At 41.1% G+C, this 15,685-nt stretch overlaps 2 protein-coding genes across 6 annotated transcripts in view; both read left to right on the top strand.

Annotated features, from left to right (window-relative positions):
* The first annotated feature begins 1,199 nt into the window (after nt 1-1,199).
* Nucleotides 1,200-3,948, top strand: rpl32 (ribosomal protein L32). Its single transcript, XM_061057533.1, has 4 exons — nt 1,200-1,332; nt 1,942-2,042; nt 2,149-2,330; nt 3,787-3,948. The coding sequence occupies exons 2-4, from the start codon at nt 1,947-1,949 to the stop codon at nt 3,914-3,916; spliced, it is 408 nt and encodes a 135-aa protein (XP_060913516.1). The 5' UTR covers nt 1,200-1,332; nt 1,942-1,946; the 3' UTR covers nt 3,917-3,948.
* A 1,353-nt stretch (nt 3,949-5,301) lies between these two features.
* The window catches only part of LOC132989743 (glutamate receptor-interacting protein 2-like), a 34,068-nt gene continuing 23,684 nt past the window's right edge, over nt 5,302-15,685 (top strand). The window contains exons 1-4 of one of the 5 annotated variants that reach the window (XM_061057559.1): nt 5,302-5,676; nt 12,141-12,221; nt 12,910-13,048; nt 14,785-14,930. In XM_061057559.1, coding sequence (XP_060913542.1) covers nt 5,499-5,676; nt 12,141-12,221; nt 12,910-13,048; nt 14,785-14,930 — 544 coding nt within the window. In that variant the 5' untranslated portion in view covers nt 5,302-5,498. Of the gene's footprint in view, nt 5,677-7,665; nt 8,277-12,140; nt 12,222-12,909; nt 13,049-14,784; nt 14,931-15,685 lie in introns of those variants that run through there. The other 4 variants (XM_061057555.1, XM_061057554.1, XM_061057558.1 and 1 more) reach the window with 4 other exon arrangements.

Here is a 15,685-nt window from a genome sequence, read left to right as displayed (position 1 = left end):
AACTGCACTTAAGAAAACAAGCCCAAAGACCCGCAACCCGCGACTGACGATATTTGCAAACAGAAAAACAAGCCCGAAGTCGCTTATAACAAGCGGACCTGGCAACACTTTACTATCATCCACATTGTTCTGCTGCACAAGAACAACAACACTTCCTTCTTATCCCATATCCAGTCGTTAGCCAATCAGAGGTTAGGATGATTTAACTCAAGGCAAACATTATGACAAACACAGAAGTAGATTCAATATAATTTGGTCACAGTTACTAGGTGCTACTGCAAACATTAAAACATGTAAATATATCAATATTAACTTCGTAAACTCAAATATGTAAATAGTTCATTGTATAAATGTTAACTTATTTTTAACTTCAGCTGAAATACATGAATTAACTCAAATATATGAATTTACTTCACTTTTAAATCTTACAATTCCTCCACATTCCCCTCTCCCCCGCTGGTCTGCGTTCACATAAACATCGTTCCCTGCGTGCACCGTACTATAGGCTACACTTTAACGCTAAAGTGACCACATTAAATCATACCCTTGAATCTACACTACTGTAATTGGCTGAATAGGAAGGAGACATCTGATTGGCTACAGAAATTTCCCTGCTGAAAAAAATGCATTTGTGAATCTAACCACGGCAGGGGAGTCTCAAAAGTCCCACACACACATGCAGTGAGGTTCACAAATGACAAACAGTTTGTAAATGCAGACTGAACAGTTTGTATATAAATGCAACAAGATACAAATGTGTTTTTTAAATATATATGTATATTATACATTTGTGGATTTCTATTACATATATACAAAACTATAAATATATGTGTGAATCAGAAATACATTTGTGAATCTTGTTTTTTTATTTGTGGATTTGTTTTACATTTATATAGAATGAAATATATTTGTGTGTGCATTGAAATACATTTGTGAATATTGAGACTGATCTAACTCCATACTTGTCTGCCTTGTTAAAGTGTATCATGTTCATCGGACTTTGAGGTCAAGCGTACTCGGAGTCGGACCTGTGCCAGGGTGAGAAACCACCCATAGATGTGAATGTAGTTTAAAACACGAAAACAAAACACTCAACAACCTAACCCAGTAAAAGAGACAAGCTATAGGCTACTAGATATATCTGACAATTATGATTAACAAAACTTTTTCAGAAATAAATGCAAATTCCATGGACCTCCGCAAGTGCCTTGAAGTGAAGTAGCCTACTGTGCGCTGTTAAAATACACTACCCATAAGCCTTTGCGACTCTCACGGAAGTCCTTTTCTTTCCTTCCGCCGTCGCTGAAGTCCCTTTTGGATTTACATCGGCGGGTGAGTTAACGCAATCTATGTTAATCTGCCCAAATGGTCGCTTATTTTAACCCAACTCAGATAGATTATCGATCATAAATGACCGCCCAATAAATGTTTGATGAAATTGACGACTATGTCATGCAAAAAAACGTATTTAATGTTTCGATCAGGAGCGGAGTGTCACATCTATAGCCTGTGACCGACCGCTACTCGTTTCCTCGTTAAATTGGGTTGTTTTTGTCATAAATGTTATCACATAAGCGCTTCATACACACACCCATTGCAAACGGTCTTTACGAATAATTATTTGTTCATTTCGTGAAGCTTGAATGGGAGTTCGGGAAGCAGAATAGCATGGTTAGCTTACTAGCTACACACTGAATGTGCCGCAGAAGCTAACACGTTTACCTCGAGGTTCAAAACACACCTGTAGGTTAAAGTGGTTAATTTGTGTTGCTCGAAGGACCTGTCATTTCAAGTGTTGGAATTATTTTACTGTCAATTGCAGGAACCTTAACATGTAGTGTAATGAGTGTAATTCATTGTGAAGTAAAGCTCCTCATATTTACTCTATTCAACACTGAAGCAGATGCAGTATTATAATGCTTACTTGTGTTTTCTCCTCAGTCACCATGGCAGCCCTCCGGCCCCTCACAAAGCCCAAGATTGTCAAAAAGAGAACTAAGAAGTTCATCCGCCATCAATCTGACAGATATGTGAAGATTGCGGTAAGGTTCTGTTACATACTTGGTGTGCTTATATGTGCTTGACCATGTGTGATGTTGGACCTGCAATCAATTAATCCTATCTCATTTTTTAAAAATCTCCCAACAGAAAAATTGGCGTAAGCCCAGAGGTATTGACAACAGGGTTCGCAGGCGGTTCAAGGGTCAGATGCTGATGCCCAACATTGGTTACGGTAGCAACAAGAAGACCAAGTACATGCTGCCCTCTGGCTTCAAGAAGTTTCTGGTGCACAACATCAAGGAGCTTGAGGTCCTGATGATGAGTAACAAGTAAGTTACATGCACATACTGTCAAACAGTGCAAGATGTTTTTTTTGCCCTCATACCTAAATCTTCAAGCTTTCAAGGTGTTTGGCATAAGAGATTTTTATACCTGCTAAAACTTTTTCTGCCAATTCTGTTTTTTTAGAATAGGTCAATTGAATTACAACTGGAAGTGTTTGATGAAAGCTTTTAACATTCCTTGCAAAGATGTATTGGCCAAACTTCCTGACTAATGGGGACATGATCTTTCTAAATAATTTTCTTGTTGTCCAGAATTTGTGTTTAAGACTGTAAAATATTGGCAGGAAGCCCTTAAACCCCAGCTATTAAGACTATTTACATGTCTTTACAGCCTGAGCGCAAAGTGGGCAGCTTCAATGATTCTGCTATGTTGGGTTATATCTGATTAAGTCACTTCTTTGAAACACTGAGCTGAGAGTCTAAATGTATCTCGTCAGTGATTCCATGTGGGCCCCTAAAAACATCTCAAAAGGTCATCTTATTTCAGAACGTTATGAACTTCACTGGCAATGTTAAGTCGAACATTATTGTAATTAAATTTTGAACAAAACTTGATCCGCTCATCTTAACTGTTCCCCTTCTATTCTCTGATCCACACATGCGCTCACACATCCATGAAACTCCCCTTTCCCCTTCCTTATTCTGTAGCTTTGTTAATTGTGATTTCTACAATATTTACCAATGGTACATTTGAGACATTAAAGTACATGGCCCACATTTTAAAATGTTCTATTGATATTACATCAGGGGGACTGTGCATGTGTCATGCATCGAAACGATCGCTGCTGAACGATATTAAAACGGCAAAAGAAGCTACAGTTTTAAAATGGGACGTAGCACTTTTCTCTCTGGCATGCGTCTGTCTCTCCGTTGTACGCCTCCCTCGTGCTTTCTCGCGCGTGCAATGATTTTACTGATAATCCAAAAAAAGCTCTTCAATATATTTGTGGGGTATGTAAATAATTAATTTTCTGCTTTTGATGTTATTATAATAAACTAAATACCTTTGGGTTTGGACCTGACAAATCAAGACATCTGAAGACATTGCCTTGAACTTTTTTATGGACTATTTTCACCTAACAGTTATGGGATCATTGTTTGTAAAATTGTTAGTTTCTGGGTTACTGTATGTTTAGATATGCGATGGCAAAATTGTTCTTTTTGTTGACAAACCATGAGTGATCCTGCCTCAGAATTAAAATTGCCTGACAAAACAGGTGATGGAGAAATGATTTGCAAGAGACCAAAGCTGTTGTAATATCTTAAGGCTTCACCTTGTAGGGTGACTTGATGCTTGTTTCATATCTCTTAATATGTCTTCAGTGTAAAAGACGTGTAACTGGACCTTTGAGTATATGAATACGTTTCACTAGAAAACCTGATACTTCCAGCTCAGTGTTATCTTGTCACTTACGTTGACTCCTTTTCTCCACCTCTGCAGGACTCACTGTGCTGAGATTGCCCACAACGTCTCCTCCAAGAACAGGAAGCTGATCGTGGAGAGAGCAGCTCAGCTGGCCATCAAGATTACCAACCCCAACGCCAGGCTCAGGAGTGAGGAGAACGAATAAACTGGTTATTCACAATAAACACTTTGAAATTGTATCAGTCTTGTGAGTGATTTTTCTTTTCTGCTCCTTATTACTTTATGACACTGTTGTTGGACAGGTTTACAAATAAACTGTTGGCATGATATACAATTAAAATGTTATGAAAGAGGACGGTTTGATAGCAGCTTAAATTTTTATTTTTTTTGGGGGGGGGGGGGTGGTATGTGAAAAACTTCCAGACTTTCATTGAGAATCATCAAATTTCCCAGGTTTGTTTCATCACGTTTGTTTTTCCACAGCCTTTTTTTTCTGTCAGCTTCAAGCTGGTATCTTTGGTGGGGTTGATGGGCTTAATTTCTAGATGCTAAATGTTTAACACATTGCAGCATGAACAGGAGTTATAAATGGGGCCATTCACTTTGGGCATGATAACTGAGATCAAGGCCATTTTCAGTCGGTGCACAAGCATCAGAGCAATTCAGAAAAGCTCACACACATGAGTTGGCGTCTTCACCGATGGCTACAGAGCTGTGTGCTCGGTCCCTGTTAGACCAAAAGGAGCAAAGTCCCTGAAGAAGAGAGTGTTGACCTGTATTATGGAAGAAGGCCATGTAACTACAGTTTTCCTTCAATGATGCCATGTATAGATTTTTGAAAAGAGAACAGTCATAGAGATTAAAATGCTTTTTGCCATTTGGTACTCTTGTTTTTTTGTTTTTTTTAAATCAAATTCTTTTGAAATTGCTTTAATGATGAGTATTTTCCCAATTTGCAAGTTACTGTTATCTGTAGTTCTACATACAACATTAACGCAAGCATTCTATCTTTTAAAGCATTCAGAAGAATAATTACCTTCCATTTCATCCAGCTAGATGTTTACCTCATTACAAATCAGACTTCTCTGACATCTATAATAAAACAAACAGGTTTTTAATAACAGGTGTACACCAAGCTGTTAACGTAGAAGTTTAAAACACTGGAAGGCAAGAATATAGTACATCAAATAGGGATTCATGTTATCAAATTCAAATACTGTGTGACTATTGGATGCCACTTACATATAAGGTTGGAAGACTGTTTGGCATCGTGTGTCAGTATGTCTTGACAAATCCCTGATATGCTGACTTAATAAAATATCAGAAGTGATTACCTTTTCATGTCCAGCTCAGATTGTATATTTTTGGTTGTTCGGTGTGTGTAGTGCTTGCCCCCTGCAGAGAAAGTTTCCATTGCATTCTGGCAGACAAACTGCCCCACAGCCCTGAGCCCTCTGCCATCTGCTCCTCAAATACTGACATTGCCAGAGACGCTAAAAGAAACATAACGTCTATTTCACCACGCACAGTTTGTATCTGGAAAACAGTTAGTGTTGGATCTTAATCTTTCTTCTTTAAAAAAAAAAAACCCCAGAAAAAAACAAAACCTTGACCTGTTAGTGGATTTGTTTCGGTAAAGACCCCCACGAGAGGGCTGGAAGTTCTCCAGAGTGGGAGGGGAAGAGAAAAAACAGCAGGACAGGGAGAGGCTGCAATGTCTGAGAGATGCTGAGAGTCTCAGGAAGAGGAACGGATTCATTTTTTCCCCCCCTGTCACTGGACACAAAATGAACATGTCAGCAAGGATAGTGTTTGGAAAGGGGCGCCTCGCTCCCAAGCAGCTCGCATTCGCTTTCCCCAAGACGGAATCTCTGAGGAAAGGCAGCCGGTCTGCGGGAGGGAAGAGGAGGATGTTCTCTTTTTCTATTAGGTGTCGCCTGGGAGTCATCAGAGGGAGAACCAAAGGTAAATCTACCAGAAGAGCTAAATCATGTCTTTGAAAACTTTGAAAGTAATATAATTCTGTTGAAAAAGTCGTCTACTTATTTGATAATTTTTAGCAGTCATATAAAAGAAGAGTTTGTTGCTGACACAAAAATCTTTGTTTTAAAGAACTGATCTTTATTTTAATATTCTTCAAGAGTCATCAGCTTACATTTAGACCTGAGTACGTTTAAACCGAAAGACAAAATGTGTACAAGATGTCTGTTACATGTATCCTTGTTCAGTCAGATTTATATGTAATGTGTGACATCCTAACCTTTGGATGATTTTTTCTGTCACACTGTTCTTTGCTGGCTGAAACTTCAGTGTTCATTTTTGCTTCCCAGACTCTCGTTTGAAAGTTGCATCTGAATGTAACCACCATGAGATGGCAGTGTGGTCAGCTGACAGAGGAGCAGGTTTACATTGCAGTCCATCCTACTATAACTGTAATTTCCATTTCTATATAATTGCACCGACGACTACTCTAAAAAGAATATTGTTGAAAATTGGGAGAAAGAAAACCCCTCAAGCAGCATTCAATACAAACCACAAAGTCAAACGTCAATCTTTATTAAATCTTAAGCCCTTTTACATTCACTGTCTCTCTTCTGTTGGAGCATGTTTGTGTGCCAAGGTCAATGCAAAAAGAATGCAGCTCCTCTTTTTGTTATATCATCTCTCACTCCGCATTGATTGAGGAATCGCAAAATAATCCATTTTTACTATGAACCAACATTTCCCGCTTGATTCCCATAGGTTTTTCTTATCAGTTCAACGCACTACGCCATCTCCCTCTTGTCTTGTATTCTGTCTGAAATTAATTAGTCTTGCTCTGAAAGACTACGCTCAGTCACGTTGTAAATGGGCTATTAAGGACAAACGTCTCCTAGGAAATTATCCTGAATCCTGAGGAGCATTGAGTCCACTGGAACAGCTGACTATAGGCTCCGTGCAACAGTGGGTAGAAATGTTTGTTTTGCAATCACTGTATACATATGTCAAATGCGCAGTCAGAGAATAAGAGGGCGTGCTGTCCATTTTTAAAATGTTGTGGCGGTATCTGTTTCTTTTTGTCCTCATGCTGACAAAACTGTGCCTGCAGTGACCAAAACAAATGAGGCAGAAGAGGCCCAAAGGAGCCGCCAGTGAGGCTGTGGGAAGCCGTCTGTTGTTGTGTTAGTTGGTGGTGGTTGCGGTGGGGCTCAGGGAGAGGCAGGCGTCAAACTTGGGAGTGTGAGACAAATGGTCAGACAGGTGTGTGGTAAAGGGTCAGTAGCAGACCCCTCTCAGAGCCTCTGTTCTGGGGTCCTTTCACATTCCTGAGGGAGAGACACGAGATGCCAGGCCTCATTTTTGTCAAATCAGATTTTAAAAAATGTGCACTGCACATCATTCATTTGTTGTTGTTTTTCATGATTGCCATTTGTTCAGGAATGAAATCTGTCATTACAGCCTCAAGGCGCCACAACTGGACTTCTTGTTAGTGCAGGTCATATCAACATGTTCTCAAACAGGCAGCTGTTCTGCACAGGAATCTTGCACATGCATTTTCCACTATGTGCTTATGTGTGTGTCTATGTGTGTGGGTGAGAGAGGGAGATACTAGCACTGTGTGGATACAAGCTGTGTGAAACGGGTGCAGTCTCTTATGTGGGAAAAAACGTGACACTCTGCAGGGCTCAGCATGACAATGAATGTGCAGGTGGTGTTAATTGTGCCGGGAGTTGAGTGTGTGCAGTTTTGTCGTGTCTAAGAGTGTGGGTGGGTTTGAGGATGTGCATTAGAGGGGTGTTTGACTTGGTGGGAAATGGATAAGGAGTGTGTGCGTGTGCGTGTGTGTGTGTGTGTGTGTGTGTGTGTGTGTGTGTGTGTGTGTGTGTGTGTGTGTGTGTGTGTGTGCGCTGGGGGAGGGAGTGACTCTCGTGTGTGCCTGCCTCACTGAACCCCTCTGGCAAAGAGAGAGAGAGAAAGAGAGAGAGAGAGATAGAGAGAGGGAGAGCAAACACACTCACTCCAGCTCTGTATGAGAGAGAGAAGGGTTATGTGTGAGCTCATGTGAGCGTATGAACGGGGGGATGATAAACCCCTCTGGAAAAGGACGAATGATTAGTAAGAATAGCTCAAAATGGAACCGCGACAAGATGGCAAGAAAAGGACATGAACCTTTGCTCTCACTGCTTTGGATTTTGAAAGAAAAACAGAGCTTTGTAGATTTCAGAATTTGAAGGATAGAGGGGGGATGATTTAACATCAACATCTTCTTTTGTCAACAAGTTTTAGAAAGAGAGGACCATCTGAGGATCAGAATTCTGCACGTTGGAGCACAGATCCTTCGCTGGCTTTTTGACTCGGGGGGCAGGGGTTAAGGAAACGTTAGGGAAAGGAGTGAATGAGCGAGGATGGTGTTGTGTCTGAGCGGCTGAGGCTCTCGGGTCACGTTCTCTCACCTCAAGTGTGCTGGGAACCTCAGCTCTGTGCCCACTGCTCCAAATCAGCAAGGTTACTTCCAGAGGGGGGCTGCGCTGCGTAAACTACAGCCATGCTGTGTGGTCTGAGGAGAGACGCCAAGAACAGCACTGGTAAGAGAGCACCACACTTTGGACACTGGAGTATTTGTGTCTCAGGAGGGGGTTCACTGATCATCTGGATCAATAAGTACCCTATGAAGAGCGGATTATGTGTGGTTCATTCGTGGCAGCACCTTCAGCTGAGAAGTATTCTGTTACCTGTCATCAAATTAGCATGCATGTGAATGACTGTGCTTTATACTATGGTTGTGTTTGAGATTGAAATGTCTGTGGAGCTCTTCATACCATCCTGCCATGTGTTACTGGGGCAAATATAGCAAGTGAAACTGGGTCTGGCTGGACATAGTTTATAAATAAAGTTTCACATCTGAAAATAGCTTTATGATTTCATTGTCATTTTCAGTGCCACCCCCATATTTAACCTACATTCTGATTGGTTATGGGAGAGGTTGCATTCAGTGCCCTGAATTAATTCAGGAGTTAATTAACTCACACGATATTTATGCAGGACAAAAGAATCTTATTTTAGTCAGCGCAACGCTCCAAGGTCCTTTAGACGCTGCGTTTCTGCCAAACCTCATCCTGGATCCCCCTTAACTGACCTCCTCTGAGCGTGGACTGTTTTTTCTCTCTCTCTGTCCAGTAGTTGTTTCATTGTTGGGGCTGCTTATTAATCAGCCCCATCCTGAACTTCATTCTTGCCGTTAGGATGAACGATGGTTATTTTAAGCTAGGGGAGGATGACTTGAAGGTACAGTAGTGCTCAGTCACGTGCAGAGTGTGGGGGTCTGCGTTACCCAGAGCTAACGTTGCCTTTTGACTGCAATGACAGCTGCTGGACTGTCAGGGGCCCTCAGGAGTCCGCGTGGTAACAAGGCTTTTGTCCAGATTACTGTGTTTGTGATGTGTCACTCACGTTTTGTTTGTGCCTCACAGCTACCGGATGGGACACTTTGTGCAAGGATGTGTGTAAATCAGTGTGAAATGCCATATTATAAATATGTATCACCTATACATTGACATTAAAAGTCATTTTTAAGACATTCCTGTAGTTAAGGTCTGAATCATGCAGCTGTGAGCAGAAGACGGCGGGATTTTAGTGTTAAGGGCCCACGCAGAGGTTTCAGGTCAAAGATGTTTGACAAAGGATCCGTGCCTCTCAGCTGTCTAAAGGCTTCATCTTCAGTCAGGCAGATGTGGAAGAATGATGTGGACAAGGGAGAAGGCAGTGGATTTGATGCCCTCAGAGCACTTGCGTCTCCCAGTTCAGTCTTTGTAAATTAGCACAGTTTAAAGACAAATTGAACTGGGTGGCAGGGGGGAATGTCATTACATGCCAGATTGATAAAAGGCCTGGGATGATATCTCTAAAATGATGACAGGACTAGTTTCTGGAGGAACGCATGCACACAATCCCTGCTTTAGTTTAACAGGGGCAGAGCAGAACACTAGTGACAGACAATAGAGCAACAGGAATGACATTTATAGTAGACAGTAAACAAGTCGTATTATTCTCTGTGTACTCAATGCCAATACGTTTGGACACAGGAAGTAGCCTAAAATATTTCATGGTGTCAGTAAGTTAGCTTTGAGCTACAACTCGAGCCCATTCAATTCTTTATTTGTTTACACTTTTGGCATATTGGCAGTATTTAAATAAGCCAAATCTATTTGATTTTGACGTTGAACAATATGCTTCGATACTGATACAATAATACGCATAGATGACAGAAACAATAGGAAAATTCATAACCGTACCTTCTGATATTTGTTGAATAATGATGTGTGCATTCTTTTTAGTGGTGCTACGGATCACAAATCATTGATCGGTTATCGAAAAAGACACAAGAATGGACTTTTAATACAACGGTTCCATCCCTCAGCTAGACATGACTCAAACGTTCCATGTTAATATAATCACTGCAAATCAAAATGCATCTTGGAATCTTAATAATGTGTCACATCCTGGCCATGCACATTGCTGCAGGTCCACTGATAATAATAGAAGCAGTAAGATAAACCTGATCTCCCTCTTTATTTAGAATGTGTTTTAAAATCTGAGAACAGACTGTAATACAAATGCAGCATCCTTTTAAAAACAGTGGGGACTAACCACAGCGCCCCCACAGGAGCAGGGCATCATTACAACGGAAGTCATCGATTTCAGGATTTTCTGAATCGATATTGTATGGGGAAACATATCTTGCAATGCACTGATGAATCGATTTTTTTCTGCTCAGCCCTATACTGTGTTGGACAGCTGCACAGGTAATCCTCAGTGGACAGGATTAGAGAAGTGCCAAGTCAAGTTTCCTCATCACTGTTGCTGCTGACATGCTTCTGTGGCTCCATTCAGGTTCAGATGGCTGGCATGCAGTGGCCCTGCTAATCTGAGGCCAGCCCTGTGCTGTCAGAAAAGGGTCCCACTGTGTGGAGGAGAAAAAAAAAGATAAAGAGAAAAAAATCTGTTTCCTTGCAAAGCATATTGAGCATTTCCTGGCTTTTTGCAGCAGCTGCTGTAAATTGCATGAAAAAGATCTTTCACTCCATCCCCGAACAGTCCATTAACCGCATGCTGATCCTTTTGCAGAATTCCCATGCTTTAGTGATCGCATACATTGAGCCTGATGCCGATGTATTCTTGTGGTATATTAATGGTTTTCAAAGGTCTACTACAGACAGATCTATTTTAAACCCGTGATACAAACCCTGAACTCTCATTCTCACAGAGAAAAAGTCTCTGGTTTGTGAAAATAAAAATGTTAGAATAGTGTACTGCATAAACAAAATGTATTAAAACAACAAGATGCTATTAAATAGTTGGCTAATATTTGACTGTGTGGCTGACTTCTGTTTCCCTTCCAGTCTGCAATTTAAAGCATTGGCCAGAATTCAGCAGTTTGAGAAACTGTTTTGCTCTTACATCATATAGGACAATAGCTAACGTGAGTGTTCATTTCTCAGCCATGTTTTAAGCAGAATCACCAGGTAGAAGGTGGCAGAAAGCTAATGGAACCATTTGGTAGTGGTCAGAAATGTAATTTCAGCAAACATTATGTTAAACATTAGAATGTACTTCCCAACTATTATGGTTAAAATGTTAAATATTTTGATACTTTTTCGATACCACACATTTTAAAACACTACAGTCTCTATTATTTTAATGATTGATTGTATCTAAAAGTGTTGAAGATATTAAAAGAAACGACATCCATTTCACAAGACAGTTGCTTAGGTGAGGAATGGGTCCATCAAAGAAAATTGCATGCCACCTCGTACACAATGTCTAAAATTCTATATTTGAAAAGAGGTATCGATATTGTTTGATTCACACTTGTATCAACGTTTAAATCTGGTGTCATGACAACCCTATCAGCTATTGTAGCATAAGCTAGTGAGTGGTTCATGCTAATATTAGATCTTGCATAACAGTCGCTTATTGGGAATCAAATGTGCAAAATGAGTTTCATTTTGAAGAACATACACATTTTTTGGACTCATGAAAGTGTTAGTTTGATATTATTTAAAGAATATATGAACCCAATAAAAAAAAGGGAAACAAGAAAAACACACTTACTTTTAACAATTAAAACCTAAACATTTATGAATACCTCAAAACAAACTTTACGACCAATTGATAGCAATTTTCACATGATCTTGAACACAACTAACAAACTGGAACACAGCAGTGTGATATTGTAACCGTATTTGAACTTCCAGTCTTGAGTGGGATGTCAGAGGCGCATGGCTGCCGTGTGAACATGATGAAATTCACCATACTGAATGCAATTGTGTGCAGCTGTCATGATGTGCAATGGATGCTTGTGCTCATCATGCCTTCTGCTGCAGAGTTTCCCTTCATGTCATCACAGTGCTTCCTAACAGCACCTCCATGCCTTCCTGCTGTCTCCTCAGATGAAGGACCTTACTCAAAGGGGAGCAAGGAGTCTGGGACAACTGACCAATCGCATTCGTCCCAGAGGCGCAGCTTTTCAGGTACAATTCAGTCAAAGTTGACTGTATCTCTTTCATATCTGATTCATGCTGCTGCACCCAAACAGAAGGAGAGTACGAGTCATGCCATGTTTGAAACTGTGTGTCTACTGTTTTTTGCTTGATGTTGCACTGTTTGAATGCTTAGGTAAGGTGAAAAAACTGCTTATGAGGCATACCTGTCATTTGCATTAAACCACACTTCTACTTCAAGATGAACGATTTAATAGCACAGCACAATGTGGAGCACAAGACAGAATGAGTCCTCTGATGACACTTTATGACCACATATCCATCAAGGTCAAACTAATTTTCATCCACTTAAGAACACAATTGGATTTCAATTTACGACCTGATGAGTAAGCCGTAAATCTCAATGAGTCAAATTTTTATAATAATGCATTACACTTCTTTCCTTTATGAGTTTGTGGTGTTGATAAAAGTGACTCCGTCTTCCTCCTCCTCTCTCTGGACCTGTCACAAAGATTCCCTCAGATTGAGAGATTCGAAAGAACAAGGAAAATACACGACAGCGAGAGAATAAAGTATGTGGTCGTGTGTCAAAGAGCATTTCTGTGAGCCAGTCCAGAAAGGAAGAAAGAAAGACCCTGTTGTTGCCTCTCAGATAGGGTGATTCTGTCAAGCAGACGCTGATGCTGACTGTGGATCTGTGCCTGTGTGTGTCTGTCAGCAGATGAATACAGAGGAGTGACCACAGTGGACCTGATGAAAAGGGAAGGCAGCAGCCTTGGCCTCACCATCTCCGGAGGGTCCGATAAGGACGGCAAGCCCAGAGTGTCAAACCTACGGCCAGGTGGGCTAGCTGCCAGGTGAGATCTTTGCTCTATGATGCGATTAAAACCTGGCAACCAGAGCAAGCTGTCCAGACTCAGAGTCGTTATCCTGCAAAGTTACGTCCAGATCGCCCTGACTGCTGGACTGTAGGTGTTGTGTTGGATCAGGTTAATGCCGTCCCACTCAATTATCTAAAACACAAGTCCCTTCAAAACCACATTATAAGTCTATTAATCAACATTTGGTGTTATTTTCTCATGTCTTTCATGCTTAATTTACTGTATGTTACGACTTTGTTGAAATGGTCATAGGCCTACACAATCGCCATTCCAGACAATTCTTCAGAATGCATTTCAACTTTTTTTTAGAGCATGTAGGCCTATAGGACAACTCTATAGAACAACTCACGTTTTAAATAAAGAACACAGCCAATAAAAAAGGCATAAAAAACACCATTTGTGTTTGGATTTCTGTAAATCGCTTGAAGAAACAAACAAGCTACATTCCTCGTCTAGTCCAAAGCTGCGTGTTGAGAATCTGAAAGGTGAAAGGCCAACTCACTCCATCAAAAGCTTTCTCGGCATCAAGTGTTACAAACAGGAGGTCTACGTCCTGCTGTTGAACAAAATCAATTAAATGGGTTAGTTTGTATTATATCGTCTGGCAGAAGACATCTTGCATTAAATAATTGCCTGAAGCAATGCAAGATGTCTTCTGCCAGACGATGTTTTAGAGATAAAGATAAAGATAGCCTAATTAACATTCGATTAAACCAATTTCCTTCAACGTCAACAGCATTACACTCATTTCCCCCTACATCAAACACATGAAAGTAAAATGTAGTGGATGACTCACGTTTAATGATGAATAAGAACGCATGTGTGACACATGCACACACACTTACACACACACACGCACACAGTTTTGTAAGAATGACGCAGCCCCCGACGAAAATGCCTTGACCAAACATCGCTTGTCAAGTCTTGGGAGGTTTAAAGACAGACACTGTGCTAATTCTTCCAAGCAGCTTGTCCTCCCACAGCTGAGTTCATGCTTGTTGCGGAAGTGCTTGCTAATTTAGTGAGTGGAGAGACACTCATGCAGACAGGAGAGAGACCGGCAGTGACATTGTGTGATGAGACTGGACCTGACGACAGGCCGCTCGGCTCGGCTCGGCTGGTTAAGACGTCTCTCTCTGTCTGCTGTCAGCGTTGAATGGCAGTAGCCCAAAGGTGAGAGGAGTGAGCCGGGCAGAGCTTTTCTTTGATTAATTTGCTATTCAATGTGCAGAATGTGAGACAGCATCCGCTCAGCCTCAGCTCTTCATGTTTGTCGATACAAAGAGAGTCATAATGAAATCATCATTACTGTCTGGTGCAAATTACATAATGGTCACATCATAAGGGTGCTCATCCTGTTTATACTATAGTTTTTATTTCTGCACTCACACAGCAGCATCATGGAATCAAAGCCCAAACAGAACAGACCAAGATATATAATTAGACATCTCATTTTTATACTGACCAGTTTGGATCCAAATGTGCCACTATTTCTGAGTGTAATGTTAATATTCAAGAAGCTGTGAGTTATGAGATGAAAGGGTGGAGGTTGTGAGCTGTAAAATAGAACAATTAACATGCAAAGAGCAGAAGAGAGGATTTGGTCGATAGCTGATGTTGCGGTGGCGTTGGCAACAGACATTTGCGAATCAGAAATCCAAAAGTAAAGAAAATTAAAAGGAATCATTTTGTCTGTCCATGCTTTTCCGCAGGAGTGACCAGCTGAATGTAGGAGACTATATCAAGTCAGTGAACGGCATCAACCTGTCAAAGCTGCGCCATGATGAGATTATCAGCCTGCTGAAGAACATCGGGGAGCGAGTCGTACTGGAGGTGGAGTACGAGCTGCCTCCATTCGGTAGGTGAAATTGTGCAAGAGGATTATTCTGCTTGATGGATGAGGGGGGGAAAAAAAGCTCTAACATCTAAAGAAAGTGCTGTCATCAAAAGACAGTCAAAGTTGCATCGCACCAAGAATCGACATGACACTTAAATATGAGTGGCACACAGTGTGCAGTGGTATCTGCCAGTTAAATCAGAGCGAAGACGTTTATAAGTCCAGACAGCATTAGAACTTCATAATCAGCAGCTTCATAACAGTCTATGAGCACATGAGTTAGATGTTGTTAATTAGGGTCATAAGCTTGTAGAACAGTTGCCACAGCGGTGAAATGTGACCCCAGATTTCACCTGATCCACTGGGAGGTGAGGTCGTACATTTCTGTCATGTGACATGTAGGTTTGACCTTGGAGCAAGTTAAAGGGGAACTCTTATATTTTTTAAGTTTTGCCTTCCACATGAGCGGCAGCCACCTTGGTTAAATTGCCTCACGGTTGGGGAGCCGGTATAGCTTAGTGGTCAGTGTACAGAGGCCACAAACCTCCAAGCGGGTGGCCCGGGTTTCGCATCTGACCTGTGGCTCCTTTCCCGCATGTCATTCCCCACTCTCTCTCTCCCCGGTGTCTGACTCGATCTACTGTCCTTTCGAAATAAAAGCCCAAAACCTCCAAAAATAAACATTTAAAAAATAGCCTCAATGCTACTTAAACCTGCCCCAAAAACAGATCAATAGTTCTAATTAAATCAACCTTAAGACTGGATGGACATCTGTG

This window comes from Labrus mixtus, chromosome 15 (assembly GCF_963584025.1).
Source record: "Labrus mixtus chromosome 15, fLabMix1.1, whole genome shotgun sequence".
Classification (NCBI taxonomy): Eukaryota; Metazoa; Chordata; class Actinopteri; order Labriformes; family Labridae; genus Labrus; species Labrus mixtus.
Note: the sequence above shows the minus strand (reverse complement) of the source record. Positions and strands in the feature narration are given on the sequence as shown.